Genomic DNA, 20,871 nt, shown 5'->3' with positions numbered 1-20,871 from the left:
CCCAGATGGCATTGCTGCTTAACACAAGTGTTTACTGCCTCTAGAAAAATTATACTATTTTAAGTAATTGGTTTTTATTCATATATTTATATATCAGTTAACAAGTCATCTTTATTTCTTGACACCTATCAGGTGCCCAGGACTGTGCAAGCAATGTTTTTAATTTTGCTGCTAGTGTGAATTTCTTTAAACTTTCATTTGAATGTTTGTTTCACTTAATTTTAATACTATTTTTATATATTTTTCTTCTTGTCTAAATTTTGATCCTGTAAATTTTCATTTTTAATTTTTCTCTTCCTTTTTTATTTTTCATTTTTATTTTGTTTGAACTGGGTGACTCTTGATTATCTGATAACCACATATAGAAGTTGTTTGCCAATACTGGTTTTAGCTATATTCACATATTATGAATGTACAATAATACAGCAATAATCTTCCAGCAAATCACTCCTTAACAGTTGGTTTAAAGTCCTACATCATCTCTAACTTTTGTGCATTGTATTTAGTAATAAAACAAAATTCGAAAAGGGAACAAAGAAAATGTATTTGTTAGGAATCCATGTGTTTCTTCCATTACATAATTTGTTGAAAAACATAGCATGTAGTATGTAATCTTTCTGCTTTAAAGTACATTTCAATTAATCAATATGGGTATGTGTACTCCTTAGAAGTCATCATTTGAACCCTCTTTTTTCTTTTCTGCAGAGGTTTGGAAAATCGAGCCCACAGTGAGCAGTTCAGTGCTTTTTTTAGGCTCCCCAAAGAAGAGACTTTGAAAGAAGTACATGAATGTTTCTTATGGGTACCATTCAGCCACTTTAATACTCATGGAAAAATGTGTATCTCAGAAAACTATATCTGCTTTGCTAGCCAGGATGGCAATCAACATAGTGTAATCATTCCATTACGAGAGGTAATACAGATTTGGTTACATAGCAATTTTAGTTTGAAAATCCTACCTTTCAAAGAATAAAATATCACTTAACTGTAAATTATTGAAAACTCTATATGCACCACCCTTTTAGTAATTTTTAAAGAATAATTTTTTTTCTGAGACAGAGAACATAAAACAAGCAGGTTGGGAGGGAGGAAGGAGGGGCAGAGCGAGAGAGAGAATCTCAAGCAGGCTCCACACTCAGTGTGAAGCCCAATGCAGGGCTTGATCTCACAACCCTGAGATCATGACCTGAGCCAAAATCAAGAGTCAAATGCTTAACCAACTGAGCCATCCAGGTGCCCCAATATTCATTTTTTAAGTTCAGTATTATTCTTTAGGATAAGAATACTAGGATAAGAGCATTATAGCTTTCATTAAAACTGAGAATAGAAAAAAATTTAAAATCTACAAATCAGATAAGGGTTCAAGATGACTCGAGATGGAACATGATCGCCCAGACATTTATGACATAAATACTTAGACTATTGTATTTGATAACACATAGTCAAAAAGAATATAATTGATAGCTTTTATGTAGGTTAGAAATGGATTGTCAGCATTGTAGCGCTGAATTTTTACATTTATCTTGTCATTTTTTAAGGCTACATGTTAATTAACCGTTTTTCTTGAGAAGTGAAATAACTTTCACTGAGTTTACTTGTGTCATTGGTGCAGCTAGTACCCAAAGTCTATTTCTTAATAAGTCATACCATGGATCAAAACTTTAGCCACAAAAGATTAAGCTAAAACATATTTTGCCTGAAAGCGTTAGCAACAAGGGAGAATGTGATTCATTTATGTTTTCACCCCCCAGGTCTTAGCTATAGATAAGCCAAATGATTCCAGCAAATCTGTCATCATTAGCATCAAAGGAAAAACGGCTTTTCGCTTCAGTGAAGTTAAAGATTTTGAGCAGCTGGTGACAAAACTCAGACTCAAGTGTGGGGCAGCTTCAAGTCAGTATCACGATATTAGCACAGAGGTAATTATATAGCAATCAAATCATTTTTTTCAAAAAAAATTCTTTCATGTGCTCCATTCTTTCCAAAGGAACTCAGAGTACTTTTTCTATTCATGCTTAGGTTTTTTTTTTTTTAAAGATTAGAACCAAAGAAATTACATTCTCTAAGTCACCTTTTAAAGCAGAAGTGAGAATTAAGAACTTTATCCTTCTTTAGGAACTATATTTTAAAAATTATTATCATCTGATCTGTCTTGACTATATATCTGCAGTATTTCAGTTATACACATCTTATACTTTCATTTAATATGGCTTTTAATAACTCAGACTATTTGAGAATTCAGTAAGGCCTTAAAAAAGACTCTCCTCTGACTGCTGTAGAGAGACAGCAATTTTAAACCACTCTAAATATCTTTTATTTAATATCGAGTAGCTTAGCCTTACTTACATAATATATCCCACAGCAAAATAGTGGCAAAGCTATTGACTAGTAAAATATTGGAGAAGGCAAATCTTGGCAAAGGGTGGTTAAGAGACTGATTTTGATGTTTAGTGAGTCCTCTATGGAAATGTAGATACTTTCAATTCAAATCAATTTTCATTTTCAGTGCCTAGGAAACTCATGTTTTAATAGATTGATAAAACTTATCACATTATAACTATTGTGTTTTAATTAGGAATTCAAAGGAAAAAATCAACATTGGCTTTACTGGCTATTTTATTTTATTTAGATAGGATTACAGTGGCTTTTACCTCTCCAGAGTAGAAACTAAAAATATTAAGCTAAGTCAGTTATAGTGCAGTATTGATAAGACTAGCTTTTTCTTTGATAATAGAAAAACAATGAAAACATGTAATTAAAAAATACATATGTCTCAGTTCCAGACCCAGAATCAAGTTAACCATCAAGAATTTTCATGCCCCAACTTTGTAATTTTTCATTCTCCTCAGGTGTGTGCCCAGGATATTCCTTAGTTTGATGTTGAGGACACAGGTAAAACCTGTAGTCCTGGTAGTTTCTCTCACAGTGCTTCCATATTCTTGGTTATATCACTTTTTTCCTGTCCTATTCCACTCCAGATTCATTCCCTGTGTTAGATTTAATGCTCTGCTTCTCTTTCTTTCTCCTTCAATCTATCTGTGTCTCTTATATCCAAAGAACTGGAATTTCCCCCCCAAAACTCTCAGGTGTCTCTAGTAGTTGGGTATGATCAATGGTAAAGAAAGGATTTTGTTTCAAAATGAGTTTATCATCTTTTCAGATGTATGCCAGAGTTCTAAGGTTTTCTGGTTTCTCTTACCCATTTTTAGAGGTTTTAGTAAGAGTATTTAGAAAATACCAGTCAGTATACTGGTTTGCTAGGAAATGTTTTTTTAAGTGTACTCTTTAATCCCCATTTCCTTTTTGCCCCATCTACCATCTACCTCCTCTCTGGTAACCATCAATTTGTTCTCTGTTGCCAAGAGTCTGTTTTTTGGTTTGTCTCTCTCTTTCCTTTTTTCCTTTGCTTATTTGTTTTTGCCTTAAATTCCACGTTATGGGGGTGCCTGGATGGCTCAGTGGGTTAAGCCTCTGCCTTTGGCTCAGGTCACGGTCTCAGGGTTCTGGGATCGAGCCCCACATCAGGCTCTCTGCTCAGCAGGGTGCCTGCTTCCCTTCCTCTCTCTCTCTCTGCCTGCCTCTCTGCCTACTTGTGATCTCTGTCTGTCAAATAACTAAATAAAATCTTTAAGAAAAAAAAATTCCACGTTATGAGTGAGATCATGTGGTATTTGTCTTTCTCTGGCTGACTTACTTTGCTTCTCATTATAGTTTCTAGCTCTATCCATGTTGTTGCAAATGGCAAGGTTTCATTCATTTTTATGGCTGAATAATATTTCATTATATATATATTTCACATACTTCATTATATAATATTTTATATATTATATATAATATATATTTAATATTTCATTATATGAAGTATTTCATATTATTCACATATACATATATTCATACACAATACATATACATATATTCATATGTAGTATATATAACATACTTATATAATGATTCATATAATATTATTTCATATAATGAAATATTACATATATAATATTTATATACCTTCTTTATCCATGTACCTATTCATGGACACTTGGGCTGCTTCTATAGTTTGGCTATTATAAATAATGCTGCAATAAATATAGAGGTGCATGTATCCATTTGAATTAGCGGTTTTGTATTTTTTGTGTAAATACCCAGTAGTGTGATTACTGGACAGTAGGATAGTTGTATTTTTAATTTTTTGAGGAACCTCTATACTGTTTTCCAGAGTGGCTGCTCTAGTTTGTATTCCCACCAACAGTGCAAGAGGGTGCCTTTTTCCTGAACATCCTTGCCAACACTGTATCTTGTGTTGTTGATTGTAACCATTCTAACACATGTGAGGTATCTGATACCTCATTATAGTTTTGATTTGCGTTTCCCTGATGATGACTGAAGTTGAGCATCTTTTCATGTGTCTGTTGGCCATCTGGATGTCTTTGGAGAAATGTCTGTTCATGTCTTCTGCCTATTTTTAAGTTGCATTATTTGTTTTGTGGGTATTGAGTTGTTTTAGTTCTCTATATTTTGGATACTAACCCTTTGTCAGATATGTCATTTGCAGAGATCTTCTGCCATTCAGTAGGTTGCCGTTTCGTTTTGTTTATTATTTCCTTCATTGTGCAGAAAATTGTTATTTTGATGCAGTCCCAATAGTTTATTTTTGCTTTTGTTTCCCTCTCCTCAGGAGACATATCTACAAAAATGTTGCTACAGCTGATGTGAGAGATATTACTGCTATACTCTCTTCAATTATTTTTTATGGATTCAGGTCTCACATTTAGATCTTTAATCCATTTTAAGTTTATTTTTGTGTATGGTGTAAGAAAGTGGTCCAGTTTCATTCTTTTGCATGTGGCTGCCCCGTTTTCCCACCCTTTGTTGAAGAGACTTTTTCTCATTGGATATTCATTCCTCTATTGTTGAAGATTAATTGACTCTATAATTGTGGGTTTATGTCTGGGTTTTCCATTATATTCCATTGATCTGTGTGTCTATACCAGTACCATGCTGTCTTAATTACTACCACTTAGTAATATCACTTGGAATCTAGAATTATGATACTTTCAGTTTTTTCCTTTTCAAGATTGCTTTGGCTTTTTGAAGTCTTTTGTGGTTCCATACACATTTTAGGATTGTTTGTTCTAGTTCTGTAAAAAAATGCTGTTGGAATTTTTATAGGGATTGCATTAAATGTGTAGATTGCTTTGGGTAAAAAAGACATTTTAACAATATTTTTTCTTCCAACCCATAAGCCTGGAATATCTTTCCATTTTTTGGTGTTGTCTTGAATTTCTTTCATCAGCGTTTTATAGTTTTATCGGCGTTTTATAGTTTTCACCTATTTGGTTAAGTTTATTCCTACTTTATTGTTTTTGTTGCAGTTGTAAATGAGATTGTTTTGTTAATTTTACTTTCTGCTGTTTCATTGTTAGTGTATAGGAATGAAGCAGATTTCTGTGCATTGATTTTGTGTTCTGCAACTTTACTGAATTCATTTATCAGTTGTAGTAGTTTTTCAGTAGAGTCTTCAGGGTTTTCTGTAGACAAAATCATTTTAGTCAGCAGAGACAGTTTTACTTCTTCCTTTTCTATTTGGACATATTTTATTTCTTTATCTTTTCTGATGGCTCTAGCTAGAACTTGTAGTACTATGTTGAATGGGAGTGGTGAGAGTAGGCAACCTTATCTTGTTCCTGATCTCATAGGAAAAGATTTCAACCTTTTACCTTGGAGTATGTTAGCTGTGGGCTTGTCATATATGGCCTTTATTATATTGAGTTATGTTTCTTTTATACTCACTTTGTTGAGAGTTTTTAATCATGAGAGGATATTGAGTTTTGTCAAATGTTTTTTCTGCATCTATGGGTATGATCAGATGATTTTTATCCTTTATCCTATTCATGTGGTATATCACATTTATTGATTTGAGTATGTTGAACTATCTTTGCTTCCCAGGAATAAATTCTCCTTGATTATGGTATATGATCCTTGTAATGTGCTGTTGAATTTGATCTGCTAGTATGTTGTTGAGAATTTTTGCCTCTGTACTCGAGATTTTGCCTTGTAATTTCTTGTAGTGTTCTTATTTGGCTTTAATATCAGGGGCATGCTGGCCTTGTAAAATTAGTTTGGGAGTGTTCCCATCCCCTTCACTTTTTTGGAAGAATTTGAGAAGGATTGGCATTCATTCTTCTTTAAATGTTTGATAGAATTCACCGATGAAGCCATCTGCTCCAGGGTTTTTCTCTGGTGGGAGGTTTTGGATTACAGATTCAGTTCCCTTACATGTTATTAGTAAGTTCAAATTTTCTTTTTCTTTATGTTTTGTTAATAGTCTCTTTTTTATTGCTGAAAAATATTTCATTATCTGGATATACCACCGTGTTTATCCATTCACCTCTTGATACCTTGTTTGCCTTCAGTTTTTGGCAACTGTGAATAAAGCTGCTATAAACATTCACATGCAGATTTTTATGTAGACATACATTTTCAACTACTTGGTTATATACCTAGGAGCACAATTCCTGACTCATATGGTAGGGCTATGTTTTGCTTTCTAAGAAACTGCCAAACCATCTTCCAAAGTGGCTGTACCATTTACATTGCCACCAGCAATTAATGAGAATTCTTTTTCCATATCCTCAGCCGCAAGTACTTGTTATTGTCAGTGTTTTGGATTTTAACCATTATAATAGCCAATAGTATCTCATTGTTTTTTTTTTAATTTGCAATTCCTCAGTGATATAATATTAAGCATTTTTGTATGATTATTTGTCATCTTTATATCTTCTTTGTTGAGGTCTCTATTCAGATTTTTTGCCCACTTTTTAACTTGGTCTTTTATTTTTTTTTTAAACATAATTGCCTTTCATTCTTTTAATATATTTACAATAGCTATTTTACATTCTTAGTTTACAAAATCTAGGAGCTGGGCCCTCTCAAAGCCATTTTCTGTTGGTTGCTTTTTTTTTTTAATAGTTCTTGTTTTTATTTTTAAACCTGACTTTTTTGGATTACCCCCATGAGTCAGTATAAATTGGTGGTCAGCCAGTGATGCATCAGAAGAGCTCCTTATAGATGCCTTGAACCATTAAGTTTCTACTTTTTACCAGGGGAATTTTTTTTTTTTTTACATGGAGGTATATCTCAAACTTCATGCAGTTTATAAATCCAGCCTAGGTTTCATTGCTTACCTTCAGAATCAGCCAGAATTGAGTGACTGGGGCCTTCCAATGCCCCTTTTCTTTCCTGGGCAGTTTCACACCCCTGTACATGCATACATACATCCAGATCCTCAAGAATACTTTACAGTCTTTCAAAGTTCCCTGTGTTTACCTAGTTATCCAGATCTTCCTTTTAGATTTTTAGCCGGGCTCTGGTTTGCTCCAAACTGAAATCATAGCCTTAGGCAGCTGTGATGTTATCAGCCTAATCCCCATGGCTTTCTCAAAGGCCCTGGGGAATGAGGATTTTTTCCTAGACCTGAGCTCTGAATCAAATCAAATGATAACGCCACCCTGGGAATGGAGATTTTCTACGGAGCTGTTAGTTTGGGTCAAAATACTGTTTGTTCTTGGGGATGGGGAATTTAATGAAGCGCCTAAAGATCCATTGGCTGTGTTAACACAGGCTTTCATGGCTACCATACCTCTGAGCTTGGGAGGGAGGGATGATGACACTAGCCTCAAGACAAAACTTTACGGAATCTGGTGTTCCTACTGCGCTTCATTAGTTTCAGTTGTAATCGATGCTTTTCAGTTCATTCTGTGCCTTTGGTAAATTTCCAGTGTTCTGATCTGGTACTTTTAAAATCTTTTGCCAGTATTTTGTTGTTTTTATAAGGGAGTGGGTTCACTAAAGTCCTGGGTATGCTGTTCCAGACGTTGATTTGTTGACATCTCTGATTTTGATAGAAAAACAATGTCTCTCTGAGACATTGCTTTAATTTTTATTATGTAGATTGATTGTGGTTTATAAATGACACATAAAGCATTAGTACTTTTTCTTCTTGCAGAAACTTTTAAGCATACATTTGGGACAATTTACATTTTTTCTTTTTCAGGTTCCTATTAGCTCTGAATCTACAGATCCATCTGATAATACTGAGGTACAATCTTTGACATGTCAGAGAGAATGCAGTAAAACTGTGAACACCGAAGCCTTAATGACAGTATTTCACCCTCAGAATTTGGAGACTCTTAATTCCAAAATGGTAGGAAAACAAAATACTTGAATCTATGGACTGAAACAGTTGATCAAAAATAAAAATCTTAGAGCAGATTAGAAGGTATCACAACTGAAAACTCTTCTTTTGGTGCTTAAAAACGTTTTCTAGCAAGTATTATTGTGTGACTTCTTTCATTCCATTACACAAAAGGGCTATTACAGAAAAAACAAAAAAACAAAAGGGCTGTTATCAAGAATTAATGAAAATTGAACATTGGGTTTTATTTGCATAGGTTGTCAGTAATCCTAAAAGCAAGGTGATTGAGGGATAATGATGATTCAGAGCTTTATCGCTGAAGTACTGATGCTTTTCCCATTTTTATGTGAATTTAGGTAAGAATTAAAATAGCAAATTAAAGCTGTTATGCTCACGTGGATTCAGAAGAGTTGTGATGAGTGGTCCAGTGTTTGACCCCTCTGTGAATACTGATTTTGATTTTCTGTGTTCTTGATTTCCATAAGTATTGTGTCACAATGAAGAGAGTTTTCAGATTGTTTGAAAGAAGTTAATTTCTCACCATGTTTACTTGGTTGATTTTTTGTTACAGTTGAAAGAAAAGATGAAGGAACAGTCATGGAACATCCTATTTACAGAATGTGGGCGTGGTGTTAGCATGTTTCGGACCAAAAAGACTCGAGATCTGGTTGTAAGAGGGATTCCAGAGACCTTAAGAGGAGAGCTCTGGATGCTTTTTTCAGGTATTACATATATTCACTTTATTAATAGACATTAGCTATGCCCCTTCTAGAAGTTATGCACTAAGTAAAAATAATTATAATGATGGCTAGAATAAAGTCTCATTCATCATGAATGCAGATTAGTCAAAAAGTATAAGGTAGTTCCGTGTATTTACGGGTGAATCCACACATCTATTGTTTGAGCAAATTAGTTTATTAGGCAAGATACAGCTAATTGGGGGTATCTCTATCTCTACCTTCAAAGGAAACTTAAACGGGAAAAAACAGTTCATGAAAATTCTATTGGATAAAATTGGTATCCTGATGTTATAGATTCTAGTGAAGCCTTTTCTTTTGTTTGTACTAGGACATCACTTGAGTATAAAGCTAAATTTAAAGTAATCCGATTCTTTATGTATATATGCAAAGAGTAGATTACATTCTTCTTCTTTTGTATGTTAATGCAATCATCTATACAGGTGCTGTTAATGACATGGCTGCTAATCCTGGCTATTATGCTGAAATGGTTGAGCAGTCCTTAGGGACCTGCAACTTGGCTACTGAAGAAATTGAACGTGATTTGCGTCGCTCCCTGCCTGAACACCCAGCCTTTCAGAGTGACACTGGCATATCTGCTCTGAGGCGGGTACTCACTGCTTATGCATACAGGAATCCCAAAATTGGATACTGCCAGGTATGACTTCATTATGAGCCCATCTGTGTGCATGTTCCAATGGTAAAATCACATTAAATAGAGCTCCATTAATTTGAAAATTGTGATAAGAAGGACAGAGAAGCCTGAGATTGATGGGAGGTATTATTAATCTAAGTAGATGGTAGTGGGAATACTTAAGAGAATTGATATTACTTCATTTTTCTTTTACATTTAACAAATATTTATTGAATTCCTGCTCTGTAAAAGATACTGTGCTGGAGCGCCTGGGTGGCTCAGTGGGTTAAAGCCTCTGCCTTCGGCTCAGGTCATGATCCCAGGGTCCTCGGATCGAGCCCCGCATCGGGCTCTCTGCTCAGTGGGGAGCCTGCTTCCCCCCTTTCTCTCTGCCTGCCTCTCTGCCTACTTGTGATCTGTCAAATAAATAAGTAAATAATCTTTAAAAAAAAAGATACTGTGCTAAGTGCTTAAGACTGTATAAAGATGAATCATATAAGGAGCCTGCCCTTGAAAGCATACAGACGAGTAAGTATTAAAACATACTCATTGGCAAATAAAAAACAAGTGGGCAAAATTAAAGAAATGTGAAGTTCTATTAAGATTTATAATAGGGATAAATTATTTTCATCTGGAGGAATCAGAAAAGGAGGAATCAGGGAAGAGGTCACTTTTTTAGGTCTTGCTAATTGGTGAATTTTGGATGTATGGAGCTGGAATGAAAGAATGTTCTAGGTAAAGGGATCAGTGTAACAAAACACAGGGAGGTAAACATGGATTATATATAGAACCATGTTTTGTTTAGTAGAAATGTAGGGTGAATGAAGCAAAGTAGAGAAAAAAATCAATAAGGTAGTTTGGGATAGGTCAGGAGTTTGAATTTTTTTATAGGTAGTGGGGGAAATCATTGAAAAAAATCCTTTAGGAGCACACTGTATTAATTAGGGATGCTAGATTGCTAACAAAAATAATTTCAAAGAGGTAATAGCTTAAACACAATAGAAGTTTCTTCAAAGGAATAAATAGAGAAGAGCAAGTATTTAAGTCAGTAGGCAGCTCTCCTTTATGAAATTATTCAGGGACTTAGGCTGACAGCAGGCCCTGTCATCTTCAAAACATGGCTTCCAAGGTGCTCTTTCATTACCATTACCCCCACAGGAGTCAGGAGAGAGCATGGAGAAACAATTGTGGTAGATTTTATTGGCTTGTAAGGCCTAGAATGTGTATACATCACTTCATCCACATTGTGTTGGAGGATCTTGGTCTTATGACCACACCTATTTATAAAAAAGTCTGCAAAATAGAGTGTGACAGTGTATATGTGTCCAGATTCTATGGAAAAATGGGAGATTGGATTGTGGTGGATAGCTAGTACTCTCAGCCACACATTGCTTTATAATCAGCTGAGCACTCATAATGATTATGTATCAATCCTATCTATTCATTAATCTTATCAATAGAGAATTTTTTTGAAAAGCAGTTTAAGTGAATGAATCACCTAAATCACAAGTATTTACAGTATTTTAGGATCTCTGAGAGGTAAGAAGTGTAGTGCTTCTTTCCTCAAAGAATGAACACTCACAGAGTCTATGACATTATCTATATGTAGTAGTGTAGAGCCACCTTCAGAGTAGGTGGCAGTTGCTTTTGACTTCTTAAAGATTAGAGGGCGCCTGGGTGGCTCAATCAGCTAAGCATCTGACTCTTGGTTTCTGCTCCAGTCATGACCTCAGGGTGGTGGGATCAGGCCCATGTCAGGCTCCATGCTCAGCACAGAGTCTGCTTGAAGTGCTCTCTCTCCCTCTCCCTCTGCCCCACTCACACACATGCACTCTCTCTCTCACTCACTCCCTCAATAAATAAATAAAACTCTCTAAAAGATGAGAATAAGGTTAGAAACATGGAGGGCAAGAGGAAAGTTATTCTGAGTTAAGGTAACAATAAAAGCAATACCATTCAGGTGAGAATAAGCCTGTCATGGAGATCAGACTGGCTAGGTTCATGTTGGAATCAAAGAAGTAAATAAGTTTGTGTGGGACAAGATCATGGAGAATCATTCAAGCCTGGGAAAATTCTGAATTTGATAAGCAGGTTTTGTTTCTTTTGATCAAGAAGCCACGTAAGCCATACTGACTCATTAGGACTAACTGACTAGCTAACTTTATTCATCTTTCACTCTGTCCTTCCTCCCTCCTTTCCTTCCATCTATTTAATCTATTTTCTTCCTTTTCTTTCTTCCCTTCTTCTCTTTTCTCTTTCCTTTAATCTCTATATATAGATATATATATATAGATAATCTATATATATATAGATTCCTTTAATCTTAATGGATATATATAGATAAATTAATGGATATATATACAGATAATCTATATATATATAGATTCCTTTAATATATATATATAGATATATATAGATTATCTATATATATAGATATAGATATATATAGATTATCTATATATATATATATATATATATATAGATAGATAGATATAACTCACATACCACAGACTTTACCCTTTGGTGTTTTTATGATATTCACAATGTCATGCAACCACTATTACTACCTAATTCCAAAACACTTTCATCACCCTCAGATGCTCCATTAAGTTGCTCCCCATTCACCCCACCCCCAATTCTAGGCAATCACTAATCTACTTTTCCACCTCTGTGACTTTGCCTGTTAAGGACATTTTATGTAAATGGAATGATAAAATGTATGGTCTTTTGTGTCTACTTTCTTTCACTTAGGGTCATCCATTTTGTATCATGCATTAATACTTCATTCCTTGTATGGCTGAATGACATTCCATTGTATGGATATACCATATTTGTTTATTCAATGATTGATGGGCATTTGGGGTTATTTCAATATTTTGGCTATTATGAGAAATGCTGCCATGGATATTCATGTACAGCTTCTTGTGTGGACATTTTTTTTATTATTTTGGGTATATACCTAGAAGTGGAATTGCTGAATTATATGGTCACTCTATGTTTAACATGTTGGGGCACTACCAAACTATTTCCCAGAGACGGCACCATTTTATCTTCCCACCAGTAATGTACTGAGGGTTCCAATTTCTCCACATCCTTAATAACACTTTTATTGTCTCTCTTTTTGATTATAGCCATTCTAGTAAATGTGAAGTGGTAGTTCATTGTGGTCTTGATTTGCATTTCCCTAATAAGCTTATTGACTATTTGTATATCTTCTTAGAAGAAAAGTCTATTCAAATCCCTTGCCCGTTTATAAAGTTATGTTCTTTATCTTGGTACTGTTGAGTTTTAATGGTTCTTTATATATTCTGGTTACCAATCCCTTATCAGATATAATATTTGCGAATTTTTCTCCTACCTTGTATGTTGTCCTTTCACTTTCTTGATGGTGTCCTTTAAAGCACAGAAGTTTTAATTTGATTTAATTTAATCTGTTAAAGTTTTTTTAAAGCTTTAATAATGTCCAGTCTATCTGTGTTTCTTTATTGTATGTGCCTTTGATGTCTTATCTAAGAAGCCACTGCCTAATCCAAGCTTAAAAAGATTTACTATGTTTTCTTCTATGAGTTTTATAGTTTTGATGATTAAATTTAGGTCTCTGAACTATTTTGTGTTAATTTTTATATATGGTATATGGAGGGAGTTCAGCTTCATTACTTTACTTGTGGATAACCAGTTGTTCCAGTGGTATTTGTTGAAAAAACTATTCTTTCACTCATTGAATCACCCTAGCACCCTTATTGGAAATCAGTTGACCATAAATATTAGGGTTTATTTCTGGACTTGGAATTCTATCTCATTGATTTATATTTCTGTTCTTATGCTAGTATCACACTTTTTTCTTTACTACAGCTAGGTGGTAACTTTTGAAATAAGGAAATGTGAGTCCTATATCTTTATTCTTTTCCAAGATTGTTTTGGCTCTTTTGGGTTCCTTGCATTTCCACATGCATTTTAGGATTAGCTTGTTAATTTCTGGGAAGAAAAGAAAAAGCCAGCTGTGATTTTGATAGTCATTTATGTTGACTCTGTAGGTGAACTTGGGGAATACTATATATGAACAATTAAGTCTTCTAATCCACAAGCACAGGATATCTTTCTTTCCCATTTATTTAGTTCTTTTTAAATTTCATTCAAAGTTGTTTTATAGTTTCTACTGCCTAAGCCTTGTACTTCCTTTGTTAATTTTATTTCTAAATATTTTATTCTTTTTGATATAGTAAATAGAATTGTTTTCTTGATTTAATTTTTGAATTGTTCACTGCCAGTATATAGAAATAAGATTGATATTTATATATACTAATCTTGAATACTGCAATCTTGCTGAGCTTATTAAGTTTTAGTAGATTTTTTGTGGATTCCTTAGAATGTTCTACATATAAAATCATAGACTCTGAATGGTGATATTTTTACTTCTTCCATTCCAATCAGGATATCTTTTTTTTTTCCTTTTTCTTGACTAATTGACATGGCTATAACCTTTGGTACAGTGTGGAAGAGAGGTAGTGAGAATGCATATTCCTGTCTTACTATTTATCTTAGGGGAAAGCAGTTAGTGTTTCATCATTAAGTATGATGTTAGCCGTGGGTTTTTTGTAGGTTCTCTATTAGGTTGAGGAAGTTTCCATATACTCCTACTCTGTTGAATGTTTTTATCATGAAAGGGTGTTGGATTTTGTCAAACAATTTTTGTCCATTGAGATAATCATGTGATTTTTTTCCCTTTATTCTATTAATATCCTGTATTATTACATTGATTGATTTTCACATGTTGAACCACCTTGTATTTCCAAGATAAATCTCACTGGGTCTTGGTGTATAATTCTTTTTATGTGTTATTAGGTTCAGTTTGCTAGTATTTTGTTTAGAACTTTTTGTTCATAAATTTGAACATAGAATTTATGTTCATAAAATATATTGATACAGTTTTCTTGAGATAACTTTGGTTTTGGTATTAGGGCCTCATAGAATGAGCTGGGTAGTATTTCTTCTTCTCTTGTTTTTTTTAAGAGTTTATAATGAATTAATGTTAATTCTTCTTTAAATGTTAGGTAGAATTTGCTAATGAAGCTATCTGTCCCTAGAGGGTTCTTTGCAGGAAATTATTTCATTACTAATTCAGTCTCTGCTTGTTATAAGTCTATTCAGATTTTTTTATTTCTTCTTAATTTGGTCTCTGTAGTTTGTGTTTTTCTAGGAATTTATCCATTTTATCAAGGTTATCTAATTTGTTAGCACATTCCCTTATAGTCCTTTTTATTTCTGTTAAGATTGGTAATAATGTTCACTATTTTCTGATTTTAATAATTTAAGTCCTTTCTCTCTCTGCTTTTTATCTTTTTGGTTAGTACCCCTATGGATATCTCATTCCCCAGCTTTTCATTTTAACCCTTTCTTAGTCTGTCCTTTGACCCAACTGTTAACCACTGCCTCAGCAAGCCACAGATGTGTTCAAAAACTGCCTCCAGTTGTTTTCAACAAACACTCTGGGGGAAAGGCTCTTTGCTTACCATGAACCCTGTGTTAGGTCAAGTAAATGCAGCCTTGTGAGTGGGGTCTTTCAGTGGAAAGAAACCATCAGAGAGGTCAAATAATGACAATTATGTGGAAATGGAGCTCCTAAAGAGCTCTAGCCCCTGTATGTTCTGTAAGGTGGCTGGCTGCTAGGTGTTTTTAACCACGATTGCTGAAATGTTGGTTTTTAAGACCACTATGAAGCTGAGGAGGGAGGCTGGGTATAGGGCAATTTAAAATGCCAAAGAGCTCACTTTTTAATGAGATTCAGCCATTTTATTAAATAAATGCTTTCTGAATTGTTCTAAGATTTTGGTTAATTTCCAGAGTTCTGAAAAATTGATTCTGACAATATTAGCCAGTGTTCTTGTTGCCTGTATAGAGGAGAACATTTTCAGAGGGACTTACTCTGCCATTTTCACTAACACCCCCGCCCATTATGACTTCTTGAATAGGAAACTTGATGGAGTAAAAAGTAAACTTGAGGGGAGCCTAGGTGGCTCAGTCAGTTGAGCATCTGACTCTTAGTTTTGGCTCAGGTTGTGATCTTAGGGTCCTGAGATCAGCCCCGGATCAGGCTCCATGCTCAGCAAAGAGTCTGCTTGAGATTGTCTCTGTCACTCCCTCCACCCAGCCACCCCTTCCACTCCCCACCACACACCCGGCCCTCACCTGTTGTGCTTGGGCACACTCTCTTTCTCTCTCTCTCAAATAAATAAATAAATCTTTTAAAAAAACTAAACCTGAGGTCAAATACTGTGCCAGATCTAGCAAATAATCGACATCCTTAGTACACAAATCTATAAGAAAAGTATTAAAACATAAAAATGAGCAATGAACATGAAAAGATTAGTTATAGAACCAAAAGTACAGATGGATTAATATAGCCTAAAAAAGAAAGTTCAGCCTCAAAGAAATTAAAGTTAAAACCATGAAATACTATTTTCACTATCAAATCAACAAGGACAATTATAATTATTACAATTCTCAGTATTTAGTATTGGCAAAGAAGCAGTGAAATAAACATTCAAACACTATTGGTCAGAAATATAAATTGGTAGTCTTTCTGTAATACAATTTGGCAATAATATCATGTCTTTAAAAGTAGTATATTCTTGGGGCTCCTGGGTGGCTTAGTCAGTTAGGCATCTGCCTTCAACTCAGGGTCCTGGGATTGAGCCCCTGCTTGGGCTCTCTGCTCAGTGGGAAGCCTACTTCTCCCTCTCCCTTTGCCCCTCTCCCCCACTTGTGCATTCTCTGTCTCTGTCTCTCAAATAATAAAGTTTTAAAGATAAAAAATAAAAATAACATTCTTTGATTGAATACTTTCATTGCTGTATATCTTTCCTGAGAAAAGAGTAAAACAGTTGGATGAAGATATATATACAAAGATATTCATTGCTGTGTTATACATAATGGTGAAAAATTGGATCCAAACCAAATGTCCAACAGTAGTAGAATGGTTAAATAACTTATAGTATATTCAATTTACTGGATTATTTCATAGTTATTAAATACACTGCTTGAAAAGAATTATTTAATGTCATCAAAAATGTATAATGTGATGCTTAGTGAAAAAAATCAACAGTTTGGTCCAGATTTTAGAAGGCGGAAAAAGGAAGGAAAAGACACACACACACACACACACACACACACACACACACACACACGCACACACATCAACTTGTTAACAGTGGTGATCTCTGGGTAGGTAAGATACAGGAGATTTAATTTTCTTCACACATCTCCAATTTTTCCAGATTCTATATATTAAAGTTTTATTCCTTTATAGTAAAAGGATTTGCTATGGCCAAATGTTATATAAAAGTAATGATCTGATATTTGTATGCAAGATAGATTAGAAGGAGAAAGTTAGGGTGGAATAGAGAGGATAAAGCAGATCTAAGGCATTTTATAAGAAGAAACTCTAGGCTATAAAGACAAATTGGATAAAGGATTTCTAGCGTGATGAAAATTAGGATAGCAAAGAAGAGAATCCTATTTAATAGAAAAAAGAAGTTTAGTTTGAACACAGTTGAGGATAATTGACGTCAATTTGAATATCAATTGAGGATGATAGAAGAATGTTCTATAGGTAGTTGAAAATACTGACGAATAAGGAGGGCATGTATTACATGGAGCACTGGGTATTGTGCATAAACAATGAATCATGGAACACTGCATCAAAAACTAATGATGTATTTTATGGTGACTAACATAGCACAATAAAAAAAATACAGATGAAGTTTCTTTCTCCAATTTTAATGTGTTTTTGAGCATTATGTTTTTTCCCAGATTTGTGATAATTAAGATATTTTACTCATTGAAATTGTCTAAAATTATAGAGGTTTTACTTATTTTGTTCTACATTCGTATTACTGCTTTATTTTCTTTGGATTTGCTGTTAAGTAACTGATCAGCCAATGTTAGCCTAAATTCACCTTGTTTTGCTTTGGACTGGCTCAGAGTTCTTATATGTTTCTATTATGATTATTTTTTCATAGTTTTTATTGCTGAAAACTAGGGTTTGAGGAAGAAATGTAATTATCACCCGAACAATATTTATTTATTTATTTATTTATTTATTTATTTTTTGTTTGTTTATCATTTTTTTTCTGTGAATTTTAGGCAATGAACATCTTAACTTCAGTGCTGCTTCTGTATGCAAAAGAGGAAGAAGCTTTTTGGCTTCTGGTTGCTGTGTGTGAACGAATGTTGCCTGATTATTTTAACCGTCGAATCATTGGTAAAACACACACATACATCCCATAGATAAGCACATATTTCTTTTCTAAACAATTTATATGTCTCTTGTCTATCCAATTACATATCAAATGGGAGAACTGATCAATTAGGTTTTGAAATATACAAAATGCAAGCAGTATCAAAATGTCACTTCACATGCTGAAGAGAAGTGCTTTTTGTACTGAATATATGATTGGAAAGATTGTTTAATACATTGCTTTTCTAAGACAAAATACTTGGTCCGTTTCTTAATAAAATAGAAATTTTAGGTTTACCTTCTCTATTTTGCTGAAACAGTGGTTATCTAAAGTATCCAGAGCTACTGGAACATTGTTAATTGTTTCTTGATGAGAGGTAGATTTTTAACCAGCTTAAAGTCTCCATGTTTGTATGAACTGTATTCATATTTGCCAGATTTGAAAGAAGGATCAAGTTCTTGGTTAGTTAATTATATAATATTTTCTTTAGTCATCAGATATTTATAGATGTTGACACTACCACAATACCATATGTAGTCTCTGCTTTGTGCCCTTGTAAGCCTTCAGTATCATGGCTGGGTTATTGATTATATTGTCTTTCATTACAGTTTGTGTATTTATCTTACTAGATAAATCTACTAGATATTAGATCTACTAGATATTAAGCCATTTGAAGATGAGGCTATTTCATTAATTGGTATATTTCTTATGGTACCTATTACAGGTTTCTGCACATAATAAAGATTCAATAAATTACTCTTCAAACAAATTTGAACTGAGGTTCTCAAGTGCTTCTTGATGCATGACACTTTGCTAGCAGATAAAGAGATGTGTGAAATACAGAAAAGGCATTGAAGAAGTTCATAATTTAAGCAATAGAAATGAGATATATTGGCATACTAACAAGTGGGAAGGTCTCAGAAACAAATCCTTTTGAAAGGTGTTCATTTTTAAACTTCCTTTTATGTTTGCCAGGTGCCTTGGTGGATCAGGCAGTTTTTGAAGAACTTATCAGGGATCACCTTCCCCAGCTGACAGAACACATGACCGATATGACATTCTTTTCCTCAGTTTCTCTCTCATGGTTCCTCACACTTTTTATTAGTGTGCTGCCTATTGAAAGTGCTGTGAATGTGGTGGACTGCTTCTTCTATGATGGAATAAAGGCTATTTTACAGCTGGGACTGGCAATACTTGACTATAATTTGGACAAACTGCTCACATGTAAAGATGATGCTGAAGCCGTGACAGCTTTAAACAGGTACTGTCAGAACCATAGTGTTTCAGTCTGGAGAGCCGCTTGGAGATGATGTTGTTCAGCTCCCTTATTTTACAGATGTAGAAACTGAGCCCTAGAAACTTCAAACAATTTGCCCAATGCCACAGAGCTAGTTGCATGAAAAATCTAGGACTTAAGTCCCCTTCTCTGTTTCCAAATAGAATACAATAAGAGTAAATCCCTTTTGAAGTAAACCACTTGGTAACATACACATTTATACTGCTGTTGTTGGTTCAGTATGCTGGGACTTCTCATAGTTCCAGTTTGAGCCATGAAGTGTTATTGTGTAAAAGTGACTTGAAGGGGGAAGAGTAGTTGATAATGTTAAATATCCAGTGGAAGAAATTGTTCTGGTTTTCAAGTAATTTCAATCAGGTAGGCTGAGTTTTATTTATCCAGTGCTTTTTCTGTGAATGTTACTTTATATTGGAGCACTTGTGTAGTGTGTGTATGTGTGTATGTGTGTGTTTGTGTGTGTGTGTGTATATACCATATATGTGTGTGTTAAATGAATGAATATTTGATTAGGGTAACTGCTGGAATGATGCATCAAATACCATTTTGTACAGAATAAAATCTAAACACTGAGAGCATTCAGAACATTCAGAATACTCTGTGTTACCTTTCTTATTTCTCCTCTCCTGCCTCTACATAGTCTATATTCCACCCTTACTGGGCTATGTGGTGTTTGCTGAGTACTTTCTGAGCCTATTTGCTTTCCTTGTACTCTCCTCCCTGCCTCTGAAATAATTTCACCATCCCATTCCCTGCTCCCTTGTCCTCCTAATTCCTAACCATCTTCAAATTCCACTTCTTCATAAGACCATCCTTTGTCCTCTCAGTTGACACTAACCTCTAACTAACTAGGGAGAAATTAGCTGTTACTTCCTCTTGCATTTACTTCCACTCATTCTTATATTACTGTTACTTTTGGATAGGTTCTTTGACAATGTCACTAATAAGGATAGCCCATTGCCTTCAAGTGTTCAGCAGGGTTCAAATGTGAGTGATGAAAAAAGCAGTCATATGAAAGTGGATATTACAGATTTGATTAGAGAGTCAAATGAGGTAAGTTTTTTTAATACCACAAATATAATTACATAGTATAATTTAAATGATTGGTACTATAGTTCTATCTCTAGTGGCATGTTAAAAGTAAGATGATAATACGAGTAAAGACAGAATTTAAAATCCAATTTCACTTTATTTGTGTATTTTTATTGAGGTATAATTGACATGCAATATTATATCAATTTCAGGTGTACAACATAGGGATTCAGCATTTGTGAACTGATCACCACAATAAGTATAGTTATCATCTGTCACCATACAAAGTTAATACAATATTATTGACTGTATTCCCCATGCTGTACTTTATATCTCCATGGACTTATTTATTTTACAACTGGAACTTTGTACCTCTCGATCCTCTTCACCCATTTTGCACCCCCCCATAATTCCCTTCCCATCTGGCGACTACTGCTCTGTTCTCTGTATATATGAGTCTGAATTTTGTTTTGTTTATTTTTTAGATTCTACTTATAATTGAAATCATGTCATATTTGTCTTTCTCTGTCTGACTTATTTCACTTAGCATAATACCCTCAGGTCCATCCATGTTGTTGCAAATGGCAAGATTTCCTTCTTTTTATGACTAATAGTCCACTGTATAAAAGCGATTTCTGTGAACTGTTCCTAGGTTATATAGCCTCCTGTGCTTCAGTTCGCTATTCTTTTTTTTTTTAAGATTTTATTTATTTATTTGACAGAGAGAGAGCTCATAAGTAGACAGA

General features: G+C 34.3%; 1 protein-coding gene across 1 annotated transcript in view; it reads left to right on the top strand.

Annotated features, from left to right (window-relative positions):
• The window catches only part of LOC111161296 (TBC1 domain family member 8B), a 55,580-nt gene that overhangs the window by 23,532 nt on the left and 11,177 nt on the right, over positions 1 to 20,871 (top strand). Inside the window, exons 6-13 of the mRNA XM_022524878.1 lie at positions 706 to 913; positions 1,752 to 1,919; positions 8,051 to 8,200; positions 8,763 to 8,913; positions 9,372 to 9,586; positions 17,705 to 17,822; positions 18,775 to 19,060; positions 20,017 to 20,146. Coding sequence (XP_022380586.1) covers positions 706 to 913; positions 1,752 to 1,919; positions 8,051 to 8,200; positions 8,763 to 8,913; positions 9,372 to 9,586; positions 17,705 to 17,822; positions 18,775 to 19,060; positions 20,017 to 20,146 — 1,426 coding nt within the window. The remainder of the gene's footprint in view (positions 1 to 705; positions 914 to 1,751; positions 1,920 to 8,050; positions 8,201 to 8,762; positions 8,914 to 9,371; positions 9,587 to 17,704; positions 17,823 to 18,774; positions 19,061 to 20,016; positions 20,147 to 20,871) is intronic.

This window comes from Enhydra lutris, unplaced genomic scaffold (genome assembly GCF_002288905.1).
Source record: "Enhydra lutris kenyoni isolate GAN:26980312 unplaced genomic scaffold, ASM228890v2 scaffoldscaffold83, whole genome shotgun sequence".
In the NCBI taxonomy this organism is placed as follows: Eukaryota; Metazoa; Chordata; class Mammalia; order Carnivora; family Mustelidae; genus Enhydra; species Enhydra lutris.
The sequence above is the reverse complement of the archived record's forward strand: the minus strand, read 5'-3'. Positions and strand labels throughout refer to the sequence as shown.